The sequence below is a fragment of the Ambystoma mexicanum genome, chromosome 11, assembly GCF_040938575.1.
Source record: "Ambystoma mexicanum isolate Mex_15411 chromosome 11, UKY_AmexF1_1, whole genome shotgun sequence".
NCBI classification, from domain to species: Eukaryota; Metazoa; Chordata; class Amphibia; order Caudata; family Ambystomatidae; genus Ambystoma; species Ambystoma mexicanum.
The window spans coordinates 1,310,542,709-1,310,565,905 of record NC_090934.1 but is presented as its reverse complement, the minus strand read 5'-3'; the positions used below and the strand labels follow the sequence as shown (position 1 = coordinate 1,310,565,905).

The window sequence follows — 23,197 nt, the reverse complement described above, 5'->3', positions numbered from 1 at the left end:
TGATGTCATATTTAAAAGTATGTTCATCGTATGACTTTTTTTTCTTCTTTTTTTGGAAATTCCTTATACAAAAACCGGTGCTATAAAATGCGATTGTCCTTGGATGGGTTGTGTTTATGATGTCCTTATCTTCTGTTTTTACGTACCACAGTTGATGTTCACACAGCATTGGATGCAGGGCTGAGTGAATGCTGTACTGGGTCGGAATAACTGCTTGAAACTGGACGAGAATGGAGTTCAGAACAGACAGACTTATGGTGTATATTATAATAATTCTGTATTTTTGAGTGCAAACACCCCATGTTTATAGGAGGTTATGATTGTACATTTTAAGTTTTTTTTTCTTTTCTAGGGATGTTTTCATTAGCTAGTTAAGTGTTCTTAAGCAGCTAAATATTGTTTGGTTAGATAACTAGTTACATTTAAGTAATTGTTGTTTTCTTGATGTAATGTATGTTTTTTTTTTCCGAGCTGGGTGACCACAATTACGCCAACCTCAAAGCAAGGCGTCCAGATGCAGGGCTTTCTAAGGTTTTGAGAGAGGCACTGGCCATCTTAATAGGTAATGATATTTGTCACTTGGGATATGCTAGTTAACGGTCAATGGTTTAAAACCTGAATGTTTTTTTCTGTAGGCAGGTTTTTTCAAACTTTGGTCGTCATAGGATGTAGCCATGTTTGGAAGCTATAGGAGTAAACTTATTTTTTTCATATTCACACACTGAAGGAGCCTCGCCGTTGGTCTCAACACTAAAGCGGAAACAACCTGCAGGGGATACTCATTGTACGTTTGTATGCCTACTAACGACCAAAGCCTTTTTCCACAGCTGCACCTGTCAAGATTTAAAGGTGGTTTTGTACCGCCCTTGGTATACCCTCATTTCATTATAGAGTATTGTTTGGGCTAATTTGTTTCCTCAGCTACACCTGTTAATATTTGAATATGGTGTTGCGACGCCTTAGACATCTTCCGTTTCATTGTAGAATGTTATTTGGTCTACTTTTTTTTCTGTAATACCTCGTTAAAGCTGTTTTTCTTTTGTTGAATTGTAGGGTCTTGTGTTGCGCAGGAGGAAGAAGTTCTAGCACAATCAACCTCTGTGGTCCTACAATCGGACATTCCAAAGACTGCAGGTCAGGCGCATACAGAACCCTTCTACACAGCAAACAGCGACAGTTATGTGGAAGCCGGGGGATTACATTATGTACTTAAAAAAGAAGGTGGTCTCTTTTCAAGGGGCGGGGGCCTCAAAGGGTTGAAAATGTTTTAATTACTGCTAATCAACAAGCTGTTAAAGCCCACAACACACATACAACACAGCCTGTTGAACCCTGTATGCCTTTGCATAGCACTAGCCCTAACTATGAGGCACAGATCGTGGGTGGCATTATACAGAGCCCCGTGTTACAAATTTTAAGCACCAAAACCCTTTTAGTCAGAGCCTCTGGTAGCCCCTGGCTGTGGAGAGATCACCCCACCACATGTGTTCTCACCAACGACCCCCAGCATTGAGCTGCATGTTACTAATTCTGAAGATCTAGAGCACCTGAATATTCCGAGTACCAATGCCGCCCTATATTCTGAGCCTATTCTAATAATTACAGATTCACCCATAAAAGAGCCGGTAATAGTTATTTCAGACTCACCCTTATAAATATAGCCTCAAGAGTCTGTATATGCCTCCGTTATCTGTGGACCAGGCTATGTCCGAAACCCCTTGATCTTTCTTACAGAGGGCCCAATGGTGTAAACAATCAGCGCTGTACAACTGTAATTTATTGTACAGATCATAATAAACAGACCTTAAAGTCCCCGAAGTCTAAACATCTTAATACACCAAACGTCTATGTAAAAACTTGAGACTCTAAAAGGGTTAGTATTGTTAAACAATTACTTCGGTTGCCAGCTTTAAAAAGTCAAAAAGGAAAACATTTATTAACACTAGATTATGACGCTAGGCCTGTAGATTGTGACACAACCTTGTTAAAAAATATTTAGCAGCTATTAGTAAGCGTGTTTCTAAGGCAAAACACATCCTGTTCACCAAGGAATCTAAAAACAGGGTGAATACCCTACCTAAAAAAAAAACATGAAAAATGAAAAGACCCGAGACTCTAAAAAACACACTCAAAAAAAAGAAAAGATTGTTAAAAAAAAAAGAAGATCGCATACAGACTAGGCCTGATTTTCCAGGCCCCACAACATCTTTAAGAAGCGGGGACGACGCCTGGCTGTGCACAGACGACAGAGACTTAAGCGCCGAGCCTAAGACAACAATGCTAGTGCTGAAGGATACAATCACACCATCAAACCCTGTCAAAAAGCGACGCTTACCTGTAAAAGATTTACTGACTTGGCGTTTAAAATGGTTGCGAACCCGAAGGCACCGAAAAATGTTTTTGAAACATTTGAGAAAAGCAAAGATAATGATCAGTCAGTGTGCGCTGAAAGATTGTGCGTCACAACGACAAAGCACACCCCGCCGTCCCAAACGGACACTTTCTTTTTTTTTTTTTTTTTTTTTTAAACAGAGTATGGGAACATACTAGAGAGATCTACCAAAATTTAGACACGTTGCATACTATGAAGTTTTCCGCTTTGTAAATTTAGATCAATTAAGATGTACCAAACAAGGTTTATTAATGATAACAGAGGCGGCTGAAAGGCTCATCTTACAAATCCTTGAAATGGTAGGGCTTAAAGTTTTCATCCAGATCTGTTTAGACAGTACGGCTTTAAACCGTCCTCATTTCACCAGGCGTGCATTTCATCAGACCTTTGATGTTTTGGAGTTTCTAGAAATACATAAGAACACCGTTACAAAGTAAGGCGGAGCTAGCCGTAACAGAACCGTTGAGACTAGTGTCATTGGTCAGATTTAAAGAGGGTAGGCGTGTACAGGCCCCTGAAAAAAAAAAACACTTTACAGTATGGTTGTGGCCAAGAAGAAACACTGGCTCTTGGATTTAACTATGGTTCCTTGAAAATATGTATAGCTGCGAGCATTATAGGGCCCCTGGAGGCTAGAACTGTTACTCACTGTTACATACATATCAAGGCTGTGGAGGTTCACAGAGTTCTGTGTATACCCCCTGATATCATGGTTGGTTTTAATGAGCTGCGTTCATTTGAAGACTACTTCAGAGAACCAATAAAAATTCTGCATAATGAGAACAGGCTTTGGAAATACTTCCCGGCAGATGACACCGCAAATAAGAACACTGTATATATTTTATACCACGATCAACACAGTTACTGGATCTTAAAACTTCAGGGCTCCCTAGGAGCCAGAAATGTATGCCCTCATTGTTGTCACATATACAGCAATAAGGAGGCTCACTGATGCCAATTCCACTGCAAAATGTGTCAGAGAGACGGTTGCATCGTGATCAGTGAAACAGGCTTTAAATGTCCCAAATGTGAAACATTTGCCAGGTCTGAAGATGTCTTCAAAAACACACCGAGAAATCATCTCACGGTTTAGCAGAATGTTATCTTAAAACAGACTGTGGGTCCTGCGGCCGCTTTATAAAGGTCAACCATAATTGTAAGAGTAGAATCTGTCCCCGATGTGAGGTGGAAGTTGTCTCAATGGATAAACACATGCGTTATATGACACCCCCAAAAGATGTACCCAAGACCGAGAAATACATAGTCTTTGAAATGGAGTGCATGCAAGAGACAGGTATACACATCCCCAACTATATTTATGCCAAACATCTGACTAGTGAAAATAATTGGGAATTCAGAGGCCCAGAATGCGGCAGTCGATTTATCACAACCTTTGTGGCTAAGAAATCACAACAGTCAGGGATATGATGGGTTCTCTTAATATAGCAGCTGATTAAAGAGAATCGCTGTGAAGCTGATAACTCAGGGTGCAAAGCTGAAGCTCCGCCAGGTACCAGACCTTAAAATTTGCTTTATCGACAGCTTGAATTTTCTACCCATGAAATTAAGCAAACTGCCTAAAGCTTTTGGTTTCCCAAGGTCCAAAGGTTATTTCTCACATTTCTTTAACCTCGAACAAAATCAAAATTATGTGGGACCAATTCCCCCTATTGAGCGTTATGGTTCAGAATTCATGATGCCTGCCGATAAATTGTAAACCAAGCCCAGCAAGCATGTTTTTGATTTTAAGAGAGAGCTAAAAACCTACTGTTGGGAAGATGTAAATATTTTGAGAACAGTCTAACATTTTTCGAAACGGTATCATCGAACTGACCCGAAAGGTGCATGTTCTGCATCCCGACACCCCTGAGAGGATAAAACGGGTCACCTGTATGATCCCTTTACATTTATCACACTGGCTAGCACGAGTATGAATATATACAAACAGATGTTTCTAAAGTCTGAAACAATAGCCCTCGTACCCCCAGACATGTACCACGGTAAACAAACGTTTCGCCACACTCTCCATCCAGTGGTTAATGTATGTGTCTGAGCAGGTCAAGATACCTATACACCATGCCCTGCGGGGAGGTGAGAAAAAGACTGGCCCCTATTTTCTAGACGGTTATGCTTCTTTAAATGGGGAACAACAGGCCTATGAGTTTAACCAGTGTTTCTTTCAGGGGTGCCCCCACTGCTATAAGAAAAATGACTAAGACCTTCACGGGGTGTACTTATGGCCACCTATATAGAAGAATGCTTGTAAAAAAAGAATGTTCTTGAGACCCGGTGTCTGCGCATTATTACTTTTGGGAGCATGAATGGTCAGAAATGTTGAAAAACAATACTTTTGTTAAAGATTTTTCTTAAAACAGAAGAATTTACCAGAACCCCTAGAACCGTGCGACGCTTTTTTTGGAGGCAGGACTACTGCGGTAAATCTCTATCACAAGACAGCTCCAGGTGAGAAGATGCACTACTATGACTTTAACAGCCTTTACCCCTTTGTCAACAGTTCAAAACCCTTCCCGTTAGGGCACCCCGTATCATCTATGAACATTTTGGGGATATTAAGAAGTATTTTGGTCTGATGAAATGCCAGGTGTGCCTGCCTAAGAAGCTTTATTTTCCAGTGCTCCCCTGGAGGGTTTCTGGAAAGTTAATGTTCCCTTTATGTATGACATGTGCAGAATCAAAACAAACTGCAAAATGCACACATGGTGATGAGGAACGCTCGATTATGGGTACCTGGTGTACCGTTGAGTTAGAAGCAGCATTACAGAAAGGGTATCGTCTGGGAAAGATTAATGAAATATAGTACTTTGATAACATTACAGTAGAGCTCTTCTGTGACCACATTCGTCTGTTCCTTGAGATAAACAGGAAGCATCAGGCTACCCTGAGGGTTTTGAGGACCCCCACCTCCATTCAGAAGTACATAAATGAGTATTACATGCATCAGGGTATCCGTTTAAGATGAGAATTCATTGAGAATAACCCCTCCAGAGGGTAATTAGCAAAGCTATGTTTAAATTCCTTATGGGGTAAGTTTGCTCAGAACCAATTTACCGAACAGTGCCGTTATAACGAACCCTGATGAGCTAACAGCCTATCTTTTTGACGCTGGTTATGACATTTCAAGTCTGCAGTTTATAGACGAGGAAACGGTGTGCCTTTGCTGGAAGTATGACGAAGAGTACCCAATGTGTTCCAACTATATAAACATATTATTGCTTGTTTCACAACCGCTCATGCCCATTTGAAACTGTATACAGTAACGGAAGCTCTCCAAGAGCGGTGTTTGTCCCACGACGCTGATTCAGTCATTTTTGTTAGTGTAACTGGGCAGGGGAACCCCGCACTGGGTGATTATCTGGGTAATTTAACAAGCGAATTAGCTCCAGGTGAGCACATTATAGAATTTGTTTCTGCAGGTCCCAAAACCTATTAGTCAGCAACAGCATGATAATCAATTCTGACAGTCTGAAGGAGTTTGTGCGGGAGTACTCTTTAAAAAAAATACTACCAAAACTATTGTGGTACAGCAACCATCCATAGTGCGTGAGAATAAACGCTGGTATATTAGTACCCAGATGCTGCAGAAAACTTTTAGGGTAGTATTTATTAACGTGTGCTCACAAAATACTACAGAACATTACCCTATGGCTATTGAAAAGGACGCATCGCTTACGATGGCCATGCAATTTCAACACCCTTTATGTGTGTGAGTGGGTCCTTCCAGCTGCAGCAAAAGCTATTTTATTAAACAACTTCTTGAAAATGCCCCACAGTCATGACAGCCACGCCAGATAATATCATCTGGTTTTACTCTTGCTAGCAACCCTTGTATAATGAGCGGACCGCTAAAATACCTCACCTGAAATCTGTGGAGGATTTACCAGATTATCTGAATGACAACCGCATGCTAACGCTAAACCTTGTTCATATGATCATCGTAGGTGATCGGATGATGGAGGGTGGGTATAGCTCTGAACGTATTTGCACCGTTGTAACCTTAGTATCTGCTACATTGTTCAGAATTTATTCTACAAGGCCAAGGGCAACCGTTAAATAAAATAACATTAAACGCCAGCTATATCGTTCTGTTTAAGAACCCCAGACTTAAACAACTCTTTGTTCTAGTGAGACAAATGTATGCGGGAAACAGCTGCTTTTTCATGGAGGCTTTTGAAGACGATACCTGGAAACATTATGGTTACTTCTTGGTTGATTTAAAGAAACACCTTCGAGGACTACAGACTGTGCACAGGTCTTTTCTATCCTGATTTACCGGCTGTTTACATACAAAAGGCCTCTAGAAAACCCTGATGAAGAGAAAAGCTTTCCTCATTAGCACCCCTGTCAGGCCATCATGACGGCGCGTATACGTAGGAACTATGCTGTCCTTAAAATGCTAGTACCAGCACCACCACAAAAATGCAAGGCAATTCTGTGCTCAGCTTCTGATGGTTTAATATCAGCTATAGCGGAGATTGCCTTCAACACCATAAAGAGGAACATTCCACTATCCAGCTGCCAGTTAGGAGCATCAAAAATTAAAAAGCGCATCCTCAAGAAGTTGGTTAACAAGAGGGCATCCCTAAAAGCTAAAAGAACACTTTTAAAACAATCCAGTTTTTTCATAGGATCTCTAATAGGTTTTTCATTGCCTCTGATCACCAGGCTTCTAGGGGGTGGTTAATGGAGTACAGTCAGAAGATGTATCTGGTTGACAAATGTCAGATGGACAGGCTGAACAATCAGAACCCGTGAAGACACGGATATTCGAACATGTCTCCCTTGACTTGGGCGGTTCTCATCAGGGGGGCATATGAGTCACCAACCCTTTGATATTCTACTATATCGCTGTAGATCATGAGACTGTAAAATCCACCTTCAACATCAGCACATGTTATGTCTAGAGATTTATTACTTTTTACATATTGAACGTTTCCCAGCACCCTAAAAAGTTTTCCGCTACAAATAAACTCTGTGGTAAAATACTTTCTGCTGCACGTAATCCAGAAACAGTTGTATACCTGAATAGCGTTCGATGCGTGCAATCGATTTGCTGATGGTATCCAACAGCATTTGTATGGTGGGGTAAAAGCCATTAGGAAAACCCACGTTTAACAGTTCAGCAGGTTCTCCATGATTGATGGTATACCTGGCCTCTCTTTTGTCCACTGTGTCTGTTCGGCAGAATTACATGCAGTATCCTTTGGGAATACTACACACAATTAAGACTACAAGCGAGGGATGTGAGCAGTACAGAGTGTTACACAAAGAACTTGCAATCACAGTGGTTCAAACAAACACTTACTCAAAGTTTCTTGGTAAAACGATATTAATTTATTTACGCATTCAGTTAGAAAACATTCCACTAGTAATAAGCAGCTCAATATCACACGATAATACACTCCACTACCAAACCAATACGTTTCTGAACAAGTTAGGCTCCCCTGAAATGGGAGCAAAATGGCACTTAAGTAACTTTCATAAGGGGTAGAAAGACAAAGGTTATAAGAATTAAACACAAATACTTTCTCCGGCAGGGCAAATAGTTTAATTCAATAGGCCTGGGCCAAAGTCAATGGATCAGTGTCTTCGATAGGATAGCACAGTTCTGGTAGTAAAAGGTTAAGTCTTTGCCAATGTTATTGGAATTAGTTTGCACGAAAAAGAGTTCTATGTCGGAATAGGAGCAAACAAGACTCCAAAGTTGGGAAAGTTTCACAAACTGTCACAGCGGCAGAGGATTTCTCAACCACATTTGCACAGTACCTTTGTATGAAAAAAAGCTGTTGCTGAGGAAAATGTTCCTGCAGATCTCGCTGTTCCTGGGCCTCAGTTGTGGGGTCAAGAGGGAGGACATCCAGAGGTTCCTGCACTGCACGGGGAAGGATGCACAAGCTTGGCGAAACGTTGGTTTATAAAGTCCACAAACTGGTATCCTTCTCACAGGCTATCCGGTTTTCAAAAGCACTCTGAAGAAAATTCGACCAGTATGGAGATGGTTTCCAGGTGGCTTGTGAGTTGGTTGTTCCCACCAGCTCAAGGGAAGAAGTCATCCTTGAAGGGGCTTCTCTGTCGAGGGAGTTTCAGGATATTCAGACCTGCAGCAGGGCTTCACCGGGCAAACCAAGGGTCCAGGAGTTGCAGCAGTCGTCTTCCTTCAGCTCGTCTTCGGTTCCTTTGTTCCAGTGGTCGACTCAGCCTTCCAAGTCCCAGAGAACTGCTTTTAAAATTTTTCTCCAATTCATTCCAGCCTAGCTGTCACTCACCCAGCAGGGTGGCTGTCCTTGCTGGACAGTCAGCCAGCCAATCACGCCAGAGTACATTCAGGTCTCCTAGGAGACTAAGCACAGGGAGTTTCGGGCATCTCTCTCACATCCTGTCCACCCCAGATACTTAGGTGTCAGAGGGGGGGCTTCAGCACTGAAGACCGCCAAAGGCACACAATCAAAGGGACCAAATCTGGTTTGGCACGCAGAGACAAACACTAGAAGGACCTTTCTAAAAAGAAATTGCAAAAAAAGTCGATCAAACCTGTTTTTACAGAGGGGGCTCAGACGCCACCTTGAAAAACATGGCTCTGGTGGATTTTAGCTACCGGAGCGTTTAAACGGGTCGCGGTCGGGATAATCATGGTAATACCACTGCCACCAGCCTTTTAAGAGGAAAGGGTAGCATTTGAGCGCTACATGAGTTTTCTAGGCATAGGGAATACTAGGTATTCCCTCCAGCACTCTACTGTAAGGCAGTGTGTGCTGGGTCTAGCAATTTAAAAATAATAGTAAAGTCAATTTAACTTTACATTCTCTGGGAGACAGTAGTCAGTCCCAGAGAAGGTATTTAAACCTTGGGAAGTCTGAAAAACATCCATGTGCCACTGCACTGAGGGTGCTGTGTGACACACAAGAAAAGATGATGCCTATGGAGTTGTCAGACTCCATATCCAAAGAAAATAAACAGAACAACAACAGAAGAACAACAGAAGAACAACAGAAGAACAAGTTACTTTCTTACCTGGTAACGTTCTTTCGATGGGATGGTCCGACGACGTATTCCATATCTATGACAGGTAATGTCCACAGCTGTGCTGCTTCGGAAAATCTTTGGCATCTGCGTCCTGCATCGATGACGTCGATGCGCCGTCCCCGAGGACCTCCTCCGACGGCCGACGTCACCCGATGTGATAAGTAGGACGCACAACGCCCATAGCCTCAGTTATAGTTTTTTCCCAGAACGTGTGCCACCAGGTTTCTGCCAGTCAGACACACAAGGCCTTGCGGAACGCAAGCTGCAATCGCAAAAGAAATTCTGCAGCGGAGAAGGCAGGGAGGGAGCGATGTGGAATACGTCGTCGGACCATCCCATCGAAAGAACGTTACCAGGTAAGAAAGTAACTTGTTCTTCGAGGGGATTGGGTCCTCCGACGTATTCCATATCTATGACAGACTCCCAAAGCAGTACCAAGCAAGGAGGTGGGAAAGAATATAGAATACAAATTTAGCATGCCCAATCAAATTGCGGAATAGAGAACTGCCTTGCCAAAGGCCAGATCTTGCCCCTGATGGAATCGAGGGAATAGTGACGTACAAAAGTATGTACTGAAGCCCAGGTGGCTGCATCACAGATGCAGCGAATAGGAACTCCCCTCTGCAGGGCAGTAGACGCAGCCACTCCTCTGGTAGAATGGGCCCGCAAGCCAGCCGGAGGGTCCTTACCCGCCAAGCGGTAACACTCAGAGATAGCTAAAATAATCGAACGAGACAAAGTCTGTTTCGTCACAGCTTGTCCCAAACGCTTTCCAGCGTAGCCAATGAAAAGTTGATCGTCCACTCTGACCCGGGACATGCGCGAGATATAAAAGCTCAACGCTCTCCTAGGATCAAGCCTATGGAGCCTCTCCTCTTCCTTACCAGGATGTGGAGGAGGATAGAACGCCGGAAGAACAACCTTCTGGCTCAAATGAAATTCCGAAACCACCTTCGGAAGAAAAGAAGGACGAACTCTAAGGACAACCCTGTCCTTGTGAAATACAGTGAAGGGTGGCTTAACTGAAAGTGCCTGTAACTCACTCACTCTGCGAGCGGAAGTAACCGCAACTAAAAACACAGTTTTCAGAGTTAACAGCCTCAAAGGGCAAGAATGTAAAGGCTCAAACGGAGCACCCATAAGAAACTTAAGAACAAGGTTCAAATCCCAACCTGGCACCAAAAAAGGTGACGGAGGGAACACATTAGTGAGCCCTTTCAAAAACTGCGAAATTAAAGGAATCTTAAAATAGGAACACTCGTCAGACGAGCGCTTAAATATGGACAGCGCCTCCAGGTAACCTTTAATGGTCCCCACTTGCAAGCCCCTGTGGGCCAAAGAAAGCAAAAAAGAGAAAACCATGGGAATGTCGCATTCAAACGGATCCACATTCTGAACTCTGCACCAGTCGCAGAACTTTCTCCAACGGCAACGGTACAGAGACTTAGTTGCCGGCCGCATGGCCCAGAGCAACACCTCCATCACGTCTTCAGGGAGGTCCCAATCCTTATACCTCAACCTTTCAGAAGCCAAGCGTGAAGATTGAGGGATCTGACCTCTGGATGGAGAACCTGACCCCCCTCCCGTGAGAGCAGATCGTCTCGGTAGGGAAGACGACGTGGAGGGCAGATGGACAAGTCTAGAAGGTCCGGGTACCACGTCCTCTGGGCCCACGCCGGAGCAATGAGGATCATCCGGGAACCGAACCTCTGTAACCTCCGCAGCACTTGCGGGATGACGGGGACTGGAGGAAACGCATACAGCAGTGGGAATGACCACTCCACCACGAACGCATCTCCCAAGGCTCCTTTTGGAGGAAATTCCCGCGAGCAAAACCTTTCGCACTTCTGGTTGACACTGGAGGCGAAGAGATCCACTTGAGGGGTCCCCCAAAGGGCGAAGATCTCCAGGAGAATCTCCTGAGCCAGCTCCCACTCGTGAGAGATCGTGCGCTGCCTGCTCAGAGCATCCGCCGTCTCGTTGTCGTCTCCGGCCAGATGAACTGCCGAGATCGAAACTTCCTGCTGGATGGCCCAGAACTCGAGCTGCATCGCCTCCCTGCACAGCGGAAGTGACCCTGCCCCCCCCCCCCCCCTTTTTGTTGAGGTAGTGCATGGCCACCGTGTTGTCTGTCAGAATCAGGCCACTCTTCCCGCGCACAGTCGGCAGAAAAGCCTTCATGGCTAGCCTGACGGCCCTCAGCTCCAACAGATTGATATGGAGTCTGGACTCCGACGGAGACCAACAACCTCTGACTGTCAGCTCGTTGGCATGAGCTCCCCATCCTGTGAGGGATGCGTCCGTCACGATCGTCACCTCCGGCCAGGGCAGCCAAAAGGGGGCACCCTTCATCAGATTGCCCTCGACGGCCCACCAAAGAAGGTCCCGGGCTACCGAGGGCGGCACATGAACAGGGTCCGACAGCCTGCCGGAGGACTGAGACCACTGGAGCTTGAGCGCCCACTGCAAAGATCTCATCCGCAGACGAGCCTCTGGCACCAGAAGAATGCAGGACGCCATGAGGCAGAGCAGGACGCCATGAGGCAGAGCAGTCTCAAGAACTCGGACGCTGGGAGAGTCTGGGCAAACTGGAATTTGTTCACCATCTGCTGAATGTGAAGAGCCCTCACCTGAGGAGGAAAACACTGCCCCAGGGACATGTCGAGCAGTGCTCCGATGTACTGGAGCCGCTGCCTTGGTGTCAAATGGGACTTCTTTAAATTGAGGGAGAAGCCCAGCCTGTGAAGGGAGTGGCAGGTGACGGACAGATGATCCAGGACTTGCTTGGGAGAGCACCCCCTGATCAACCAATCGTCCAGGTAGGGGTAGACGTGAATCCCCCCTTTCCTGAGATGTGCTGCCACCACCACCATGAGCTTGGTGAAAACCCTCGTGGCGGAGGTCAATCCTAACGGCAGGACCCGAAACTGAAAGTGCGAGTCGCCAACCGCGAACCTCAGGTACTTCTTGTGCTTGGGATGGATCGGCACATGGAAGTAAGCATCCTGGAGGTCGAGAGACACCAACCAGTCCTGAAGTTGAAGGGCCTGGAGGACTTGAGAAAGAGTCACCATCTTGAACTTGTCCTTCCTGAGGAGTTTGTTCAAACCGCGCAAGTCCATGATGGGTCTCAATCCCCCGTCTTTCTTTGAAATCAAAAAAAGAGGGGAATACCATCCCTTGTTCCTCTCCGCTACAGGCACCAGTTGTATGGCGCCTTTCTCCAGCAGGGCTTGAATTTCCTGCGCAAGGAGCGGATCCGGACTCTTCAAAGAGAAGTTCCCAGGTGGATTGTCCTGAGGCCTCTGCCGAAAAGGAAGACAGTAGCCGTGGGTTATGATCTCCAGAACCCACACATCTGAAGTAATGGCTCGCCACTCTACAAGATGCTGCGCCACCCTTCCCCCAACCGGCGAACCATGGGACCTGGCCTCATGACTGAGTGGTAGCGGCTGCGGCGTTGCCTGAGGGGAAAGAGGCAACTGCCCGAGCGGCCTTGGCACCTCGAGTACCTTTGTTTCCACCTCTGGCACTCTTACGATGGACTCTTTGACTGCTAGCTCCTCTCGCTTTACTGAAGGACGAGTAACAGCGAAAGGAACCTCCCCTCCATTGCTGTCCCCTAGGACGAAAAGGCGGAGGTTGTCGAACTGCAGCGCCCAACGACTTTGCTGCAGCTTTGGAGGTCTGCAACCTCTCAAGGCTCTCGTCAGCCTTGCTGCCAAAAAGGTGTTCACCGTCAAAGGGCATGTTGAGGAGCCGGGACTGCACATCAGGAGCGAACCCAGACTTCCTCAACCACGCAAACCTGCGCATTACGGTGCTCGCTGCCATGGACCGGCTGACACAATCCGCCAAGTCCAAACCCGACTGAACGGCCTCACACATGGCATCCTTGCCATCCTGAACCATAGCAAGGAAACCATCCCGTTCGTCCCCTTCGGGAATATGATCAGCCGCTAATGCAACACAGTTCCACAGAGTGTGCGTGAAACGAGACAAGGCACATATGGAGTTGGCCGCCTGAAGCGCCATACCCCCAGAAGAAAACACTTTCTTCGCCCAGCCGTCAAAACATTTGTCGTCCCTATCCGGAGGGATGGTAGGATACAACGCCTGCTTTGCCGGGGCCGTAGCCGCCTGCACCACCAAACTCTCCAGGGTGGGGTGCCTAGACAAGTAGCAGGGGTCGCTACTGGCTGGACGGTATTTTCGCGACAAAGACTTGCCCACTGCCGGGAGACTCTCCAGAACAGTCCAAGCCGCCGCCACCCTTCTCTGCAAAGCCATATGAAAAGGCAAAACCGGGTCAGTGGGTGGACCGAGATCAAGGATGCCCGTGAGATCATCCTGAACAAACTCCCCTGGGTGAGCCGACCAACCCAAGTACTCGGTAACCCGAGACATAAGGCGCCGATATGACGAATCGGCATGAGTGCCAGGCTCCGGCCGACAAAACTCCACCTCCGGAGAGGTGTCCAATCCACCGGCATCATGCAGTGACTGCCTCAGGTCATCAAACTGACTATGGCCCGAGAGAAGTTCATCCGGAACCGTAACCGGAACCAGACCGCCATCAGAGCCTTCATCACCCTCTGAAATGTACTCCAGGCGGGGAGAGGAAGACCTCTGCGGACCAAAGCAGTGCCGGACCTTAGCCATAGCCTTTTTAGGGGCAAACCCCGTGCCACGGGGCCCCTCCAACACCACCACCCCGAAAGGCGTCGAGGGCGCCGAGCGAGTTGGCGCCGGCGTCGACAGAAATGGCGTTGAGGGCGCTGAGCGAGTCGGCGTCGACAGAAAAGGCGTTGACGTTGAACGAATCGGCGTCAACGTCAGCTGCAACGCCTCCAGCATCGGCGGCGTCGACACAGTCCTCGAAGCCGGAGCTCCGAGCGTGTCTCTCGACAGCCAGGGTGCCGACGGCGTCGACGACCCCCTCGAAGACGGAACCTCAAGAGTAATCGTCGACGACCTTGGCGCCACAGGCGTCGACGTCTTCTTCGAAGACGGCACAGGATCATGCGGTCTCAAGCGCGTCGAGGACCGAGACCTGGAACGGGCATGGCGAGAACGGCTACCCTTGTCCAAGCGGGACCTCTCCCGCGAGCTTTGCCGACCACCCGAGCCCGAAGGCGTACAGGCGGTGTCTCTCAACCGGTGCCGACCGACCCCACTCGGAGGTGCAGACGGACCGGTGCCCTGCGATTCCAGAATTGCTAGCATCTGCTTCCCGAAGGAAGCCCATTCCTCCGGTGTCGCTTGCATGGAGGGATAAGCGACCCGCCGATGGGCGGAGTCCTCGGAAGAGGACGGGGAAGGCGACCTATGCCAGCGCTTCCTGGAATGCCTAGAAGAGGCGGAAGAGTGGCGAGACCGACTCCTGGAAAGAGACCCACCGGACTTCCGACGACGACGCGGAGAGTCACTCCTCGAGTGATCGGTTGAAAGCCCTGCAGACCTCGACTTCCGGGGCTTAGACACCCGACCTACCGACAGTTTCTTCTTGCGTTCTCGCAAGGCCTTCGCAATGAGCGACTGGCTGTCGACACAGTCGTCCGTATCGTGGGCCTCCCCGAGGCACCAGAGGCAGGTGTCGTGCCAGTCCGTGACCGACATCTTGGACCCACAGTCCCCGCAGTTCTTGAAGCCCGGACGCGGGGTCGAAGATGAACAAGACATCGCCACAAACAAATCGAACAGGTTCAACGTACCAAGAAAGAAAACAGCAACTCCAACGAGTCGAGGCGTACCGAGATACACGAAGCGAACACGTTCGCGGAAAAAACGGAACTGGGCTATAGGCGTCGTGCGTCCTACTTATCACATCGGGTGACGGCCGTCGGAGGAGGTACTCGGGGATGGCGCATCGACGTCATCGATGCAGGACGCAGACGCCAAAGATTTTCCAAAGCAGCACAGCTGTGGACATTACCTGTCATAGTTATGGAATACGTCGGAGGACCCAATCCCCTCGAATTAAAAGTTAAAAGTCCCAAAGGTCAACAAAAGAGCTGGGGGTCTCTAAGGCAGAGAGGAATTAGCACCTTTATGAAAATTCTTCCTAACAGTGTCACACGTATGGGGATACTGAATCTCCATCAAACCCCCTTCCTACAATCCTTGTAAATTAACAGACTTCGCCAACTTTGACAGAATAAGTAGATATTTCGTTGTTGGGGAATGTATCTAAAGAGGCGTTACTGGGCAAGGTGATAAAATCCAATGTTTTCCATCTTCTAAGGGAGCTCCTCTGCTTTTTAGATCCTCTAGAGATGCCACGTTGACCCAACTGTTACATTTCTCGGGTCACCCCCTCCATTTTACCAGGTGTTGTTTCTTAGGCCCCTTACCTTTACTCTGAATAATTGTTTAAACCCTATAAAGACGTTGGGGATCATCAGTCACCTTTTGTAAATCCTCAGTGTAGAAATTACGGCTTACAACTTCCCCAGCATAATCAGCCAAATGGTATATGTATACACCCTCCTTCACAGAGGCTTTTGCCACTATAAATATTTTATCAGTAAAGGGTTGATGGTACCCTTTTGTAGACACCTTTAACTTGGATACTCTGACATGGTCCCCCACACGTAAAGTGTTTTCTTGATCTTCTCTGATAAACCTTTCAGCATACAGGTTTCGCCACGCTGCTAATGAGTTCATAAGTTACAAACTTTGGAACCATTTTTAATAGACCTGTGATAGCTGGCATTATACACATCTATAAAAGACTGTAATATGTCCACATAGCGTTGTGTTGATATGTTGTAAAATATCGCCAAAGTTTAGATTTCAAGGTTCTATTAAAACGTTCAACAATGGCAGGTTTAACCTTGTTGTGCTTTATAAAGTGATGCATGCTGTGTTGCTTTAGAAGGTTTTGAAGGGGTCTATTTAAAAACTATTTGCAGCATCCGTTTGTAATTTTACAGGTACTCGTCCCTTGCTGAAGATATGCTTGAAAGCCGCTGTCACTCTTGAACCCAAGTCTTATCCCTCAAGACCTCGGCAAAAACGTAGGTTGATAAAACATCCATCACAGTCAAGATGTATCATGCACCATTGTTATGCTTTTCAAAAGGACTTATATCCACTAAATAAGCCTGCCAAAGTTTGTCTGTCAGACACCACGGTCATTCTTCTTTTAAAATGTTTTCTAGCATTTTAATGAAGGGTAAATGTCTCCTGACCAGATGGCCAGGCCTTAACAGCTGCACGTGTGACGGGGTGTTTATCACGTTGTAATTTTCGATAAAGAGCATCAACAACAACCATAACTCCCCAATACCGCGTTTATAATAGCTTTTAAGCAATCTTGAAGGCGTGTTGTTATCCATTGAAGCACTACAAAACATAACCAGAGACCAGACTGGTGGAAGACAATTATTTTATAACGGCTATTCTACATGTAGGGTGTGACGCAGTGTTACCATCCGTGATATTTTTTCTCTAGTGTTATAAATCACACTATACATGACCTCCCGGGCGCGACGTCTATATCTCTGCAGACACCAGATACTCATAGAATTTTCAAGTTCAGATAGTTCCAAGGCCTGTAAACAATACCTTTAATGCAGAAGAAACTGGCATAACGCTCATCCACATGCTGCTGCAATACAGTTCCAGGGCATTGTTATAAAGATACCAAATCATATTGGAATACATAACCCTATTCATCCCCAGCCGGCATCTTGCTGGTGGTACAGATGTCCCCTATACAGATTGCACTTTTACAAATCCTCTCGTGACAGAGTGTAGGTACAGTAGAACAGTAGAAATGTCAACGTGTGTGGGGCGTTTACAAATATTGTCTCTTTCAGCATAGCATGTAACAGTTTTTCCACACACATACGTCCAGGCTTCAGGTCATGCTCCACACGAATGGCTTGTCCTCCAGAAACGCTACCCTTTAAACAAAGGTACACATGTAAAGGAGCATGCTTATTGTATTTTTATCTTTAAAAAGCTTTCGGCATACCGGACACTCCTTATGGATCATCCCGAAACTGTATAGGTTAGAAAAGTGTTGTGCATTAAAACGGGCTACTCGGTTTCTAAAATCCACAGGCCCGGCCAACTGTAAAGATTATTTTGTTCGGATTGCGACATGTGTATATTTCTAGGAATGTTTTTGATAGTAGGCCCCCCACACTATCATGTACACGCATCCTCATGGCTTTATAAACACCTTTAAGCAATTGAAAAACGTTATATGAATTCAACATAAAACATATCCGGCGTATGCTCCAGCATGATAATGAGGGAGTAAGCAATCATGAACATCCTGCTGCGGGTCTTCGCATTTATGCCTGTAACACCACTGGTAATAGTCACGCAACCAACATATTTTCACAACACACGCCGCAAAAGCCTGAACGGTTAAAGACTCCAAAAGGGTCATAGGTTCATCACATCATCAGAACTCAAGGCGTTTATGACCTTGGGTTGCTGTACTTTCGATCATTTTTTACAGCACATACAGTAAAAATTGAATGAAGAGCTCTGACTCTCAGCTCAGTCAGTTTATCTGGCGTTTTCTGCAATTCCAAGAAGAAAGAAGTTTAAGTCTTGAACATGTGTTTTTACCGTTCTCGTTCGTTTTTTTTTTTTTTTTCTTCTCTCTCTCTCTCTCTCTCTCTCTCTCTCTCTCTCTCTCTCTCTCTCTCTCTCTCTCTCTCTCTCTCTCTCTCTCTCTCTCTCTCTCTCTCTCTCTCTCTCTCTCTCTCTCTCTCTCTCTCTCTCTCTCTCTCTCTCTCTCTCTCTCTCTCTCTCTCTCTCTCTCTCTCTCTCTCTCTCTCTCTCTCTCTCTCTCTCTCTCTCTCTCTCTCTCTCTCTCTCTCTCTCTCTCTCTCTCTCTCTCTCTCTCTCTCTCTCCCTCTCTCTCTCTCTCTCTCTCTCTCTCTCTCTCTCTCTCTCTCTCTCTCTCTCTCTCTCTCTCTCTCTCTCTCTCTCTCTCTCTCTCTCTCTCTCTCTCTCTCTCTCTCTCTCTCTCTCTCTCTCTCTCTCTCTCTCTCTCTCTCTCTCTCTCTCTCTCTCTCTCTCTCTCTCTCTCTCTCTCTCTCTCCTCTCTCTCTCTCTCTCTCTATATTTCACAGGCAATCGTGATGTCCATAAACAATTGTCTTCATCGGAAGATGGTTTCTAACTCAGGCGTCATGGCAGCCCTGAATAGCTCATCTAAAAACACCCATGTCTCATACATGGGCACTTTAAAGAGACTAAATAGACTCATTCATTCTACGTAGTCTGCATCTGTGTAGTCGGCGTCCATTATAACTGCATCTACACCATTTCCGCATTCATCAGAAGCCTTGATAGGGGAAACAGTCTGTTACAGGTTATCAAAAGTCATCACATCAAGGCGTTCACACAGCTTATGCATAGGGCTGCAATCAGGCTCCCCATCAGCGGTTGGCGTTGTTGCTGGCAGAGATTAAGGGCTGTAGTAATTTGAATGGTGATCAAATCATCGGCCCTGGATTATTCTTAGAATAGTAGCAGTAGGGCTTCATAATTCCGGAAATCGCAGGCGCTGCGCAAGCTGGTTATTCCAGGGCTTCAGGTGCAGTGTGTACCTCCCTCCAAAACACCAGATGTATACATACCCCCTTCATGCCCCACCCCTATAGATGACCCTCGCACAGACATCATCCCCAAGCGCCCCAGTGCACTATCAAAAACTGCGATATGCTTCTGGGTCTATGGGGGAAACATCCGGGGCAGAATGGGCAACGCACATTGCCATTAACTAAAAGAGATGAGTCTTTCATGTGAAACACACTAGACACTTCTGGAATAGGTCACCCAACATGTTTCGACTTCCCGGGGACCAACAGGGGTCACCCAAGGGACTAAAGGCTTTGTGGGGGGCATCCTAGGTAGAACCCATGATGTCAAATCAAGGTTAATACAGCCGCTAGGGCCTAGATCCAGTTAACCACCACCATCACTTCCGGAACAGGCTTTCCGCTAGGGTGGGATTTCAGGGTCGCCCGCATGATGTCACTTCCGGAGCGGGACTTCCGCTAGGAGGGACTTCTGGGAGCATGGGGCGTTCCCCCCTGTCAAGCTTAATTGCTGATGAAAGGCATCCTCTTGTACTACTGCAGTGGGTGGAATAAAATGAGGGAGAGCATTGTTGCAACCAAAAAAGCATCTACCCATCTTTCTCTTTACAATACACTAAGCTGAGCTGTGACTGTGGGCTGGAATAACAGGAAAAGAGTGCTTTAACCACCTTTCCCTCCGCTCCTAAACCCATCCATGAGAATACAGACTTCTACTTCTTACCTGCCTAGGGTAAGGGCTCATTTAGTAGGTAGACACAGAAAAAGGTTGTTGCATCAGCAATATGTTTCAACCAGGGCAAATTTACATCCTTCCAAGATTGTAAAAATGTTAAATTAACAGGGACGATGGAGTTCAATATGCATAGTTACGCCACTGGATGCTGCAACCAGAGATAAAACAGATAACAAGAAAGATATTGCCCTTTGAAAAAATATGACCACCACAGTACCCCAAAGGGGATGATCTCCAATATACATATAAAATCCTCACCTCAGCTATGGGTTCCCTTAATTGGGACAGTATTAGGAAATGGGAGATCAACCATAAAAGCAATCATGTTGCACCATTGTGGAATTATTTGAAAAGGAACTGGGATCTCAACGACCTGCCTACAGTTCAGCGAAAACATTTATAAATTACTAAATAAATTACTAAACAGAAACTACAACATCCACCAAAGAAAGGCTAAATACACAAGTAATGCCCAAGAAATTACTGGAGGGGCTGTGGAAAAACAGGCACACTATTGCACATCTGGTTGGAATGCTCTACAATTCAGGTGTATTGGAGGGAGGTTGTTCAGGCCAACCCCGATACATAAATGCTTGGTGGCACAAAATATGGCACATACTCTCCAAGGAATCAGTGCCTGCAGGTGTAGAGGATGAGCCTGACAGATTCCGGGGGAGAAGTGGTAAATGCTGATAAGATATCCGAGGACTACAAGCATGCCCTGTGCCCCCACACCACTTAAGACCTTGAATATATTTAAGTTGGATTACTAAGGAGGCTGGAAGATAAACTGATGCGCTTGGAAGTTCTCGGTTATATTGGCGACGAGCTGATCGTGAATCACACAAACTCGGTCAAAACATGACCCTTTCCCGATGTTCTACCCCCTGCACCCCATTTCTTTATGTATGCTTTCTTTTATAGGTCAATGGGCATCTTGTAATTTTATGTACAATATTAAGAAGAATGAACAACTGACAACATGAGACGGTGTGCGGACTGGTGTGGAAGAATGAGGAAGGGAATAAGAAGCGTTGAAAGAACCATTTAATTTTTGAATGTGAGGCTTTGTTACTGCTCAGTATAAAATCAGTAAATTGTCTGATCAAAAATACAATGGGCCTCATTACGACCCAGGCGGTAAGTTACCGCCTGGGCCGTGACTTTACCACCATGGCGTAAACTACGTTTACGCCATGGTGGTTGGCGGACTTAACGCCCCATTCCGAGGTTGGCGGGGCGGTAAGTCCCCAATCCCCATTTACCCTTCCCCATTCCCATTTTTGCCCCATAGGGCATAATGGGAGTGGGGAAGGCGTTAATTACACCACCGTAAATTACGGTGGCGTAATTAACACCAAGGTCCCTTAGCGCCATGGATTTTAACACCTGCTAAAAGCAGGTGTTAAAACCTCCATGGCGCCAAGGGACCTCGTAATGAGGCGGTAAGGGTCGGCGCTGTTTACACTGCCGTAAACCCCTTACCGCCTGGGTCGTAATGAGGCCCAACGAAATGGAAAATAAATCATGGTTATGGTTCTTAGTATGTTTGGTTTGTAGTGCAATTACAAATTAGGAACACATTGTTTTTTTAATGATAATTACCTGTTGGATCCCACGCTAGGATGTAAGTCATAGAACTTAGAAAGAACTGTCCCGTTCTCAGCCATTGGTACTTCAGATGCTGTAGTATATAAACATAGAAACACACGTTACATGCAATAATATACATTTACTCCAACAAACAATAGTGGTTTCTAATGGACAGCCTGAAGAATGAATGCATAGGTATATATAGAATGTAAATTCAAGTGTCTACGGTGAGAATTACTTTGAGAACATTAGATGTGTGTGCTTACTTACAATTCTGCAGATCCATATCAATATTACATTACTGTATCTTCTAGCAGTCTATTTACCAGCAGAAAAGAACATTTAATTTAATGTTTCCTTAATTTGTTAGGTGGAATCCCTGTAATCCCCTTTTCTTGCACTTGTTTATTACTCCATTCCCATTTCATTTTTTCATAGAGAAAAAAAGACTTTCATAATGGTGTTTCTTTCCAATATAAAGACATAACAATGACTTAGTACGGACACAATGACTTGGCACCATGTTTTATAGTCACATGTTCATTTGCAAAAAGACATTCAATCCATCACTGAATACCATAACAATCTAAACCCACGCTTTAGTTTGCCTCACATGTACTAAAGTGCACACTCCACTTTAGTTGTTTAATTACGTGTACCAAGTTTCTTAATGTGGATGAAATGCCAGTGGGGAGCTAGTTAGACAACTACAAGTCAGCAACCCGATGTACTATCTGGACGCGAAGGAGTCTCATAGGCATGAGCACAGCACAGACTGAATAAGAAAGGCTGGCACTTACGACCCTGTATGCACACCAAACTCATTGCGACTTAATAGCCTTCCACAACATCCAGTCTGCAAAAAGCAGCTTTTCTGTAGAAAATTAGTAAGTAAGCAGAGTACACAATCAGTGTTTTTAGACAAAATAGCAAAAAGGATACATCTATGAGAATTACAGACAGTTGCCCTGGAGAGCCCATCTTCCATTTCTTTGGCAGTCTGGAAGTCGGAAGTAGGGGAGGTTGGAGGCAGCTAAGAGTTGTAATTGACTATGGAAAAGATGAGTTGCAAGGAGAGGTGGCATTTGGCAGAAGACTGAAGCAGGATAGCCCAAGGTCGAAGCAGCCAATCAACTCCCTTGGAAATTAGGCATGTGCAATCGGGTAATGAATATGAATTGTACAGCCCAAATGGGACAGGGCCAACCCCCTGGTGCCAATATGTATTACTCTTAAACATACCAGAGGGACCTGGTTGACTGGAAGATTTACTGGCTATAAACATCAAACACAAAAGAATCCCCTCTGGCTTAAGAAGTATTTTACAAAACACACCTAATTACTAAGCGTTTAATCCAAACAACATTGTTAAAGTATCAAAAATAGTTTTATTCATCTCAATAACAAAAAATAAAACAATTATAAAACACCAGAACAGAGAAACAATGTGTTCACCAATTCATTTTCAGCAACGCCACAATCAATATACAAAACACCTCAATTTTTAAAGTCACCAACTTCTAAAACCGACACCAGATCTAGTGATAAAAGTGAAAAAAACGACATAAAAACATTACAATTCCAATGAAATGCTGTGAATATATTGCTAGTCACAGTCACTCTACCCCAACATGTTTCTTCACTCTCTCATTGGGGACATTCTTTGGGGGCAAATATGTAGAATATTAAATAAATGTTTTGTATTCAACCATCAACTTTTAAATTGAAAGTGGCGGACTGCTTGAAGACAGCGGATAATAAGACCACCCAACAATGTTGTAATTAGTATGAATTAAATCGATTTTTATACTTTCCGAATGTTGTTTGGATTAAATCCTTAGTAATTAGATGTGTTTTGTAAAATAC

The 23,197-nt window shown here is 45.5% G+C and overlaps 1 protein-coding gene across 4 annotated transcripts in view; it reads right to left on the bottom strand.

The window, feature by feature from the left end:
• The window catches only part of DMXL2 (Dmx like 2), a 2,950,233-nt gene that overhangs the window by 2,703,024 nt on the left and 224,012 nt on the right, over positions 1–23,197 (bottom strand). For all 4 annotated transcript variants that reach the window (XR_011279824.1, XR_011279825.1, XM_069624807.1 and 1 more), the window contains exon 4: positions 21,344–21,422. Coding sequence is in view for 2 of the 4 variants with exons in the window: in XM_069624807.1 (XP_069480908.1) it covers positions 21,344–21,422 (79 nt within the window). In the remaining 2 variants the exon portion in view is untranslated. The remainder of the gene's footprint in view (positions 1–21,343; positions 21,423–23,197) is intronic.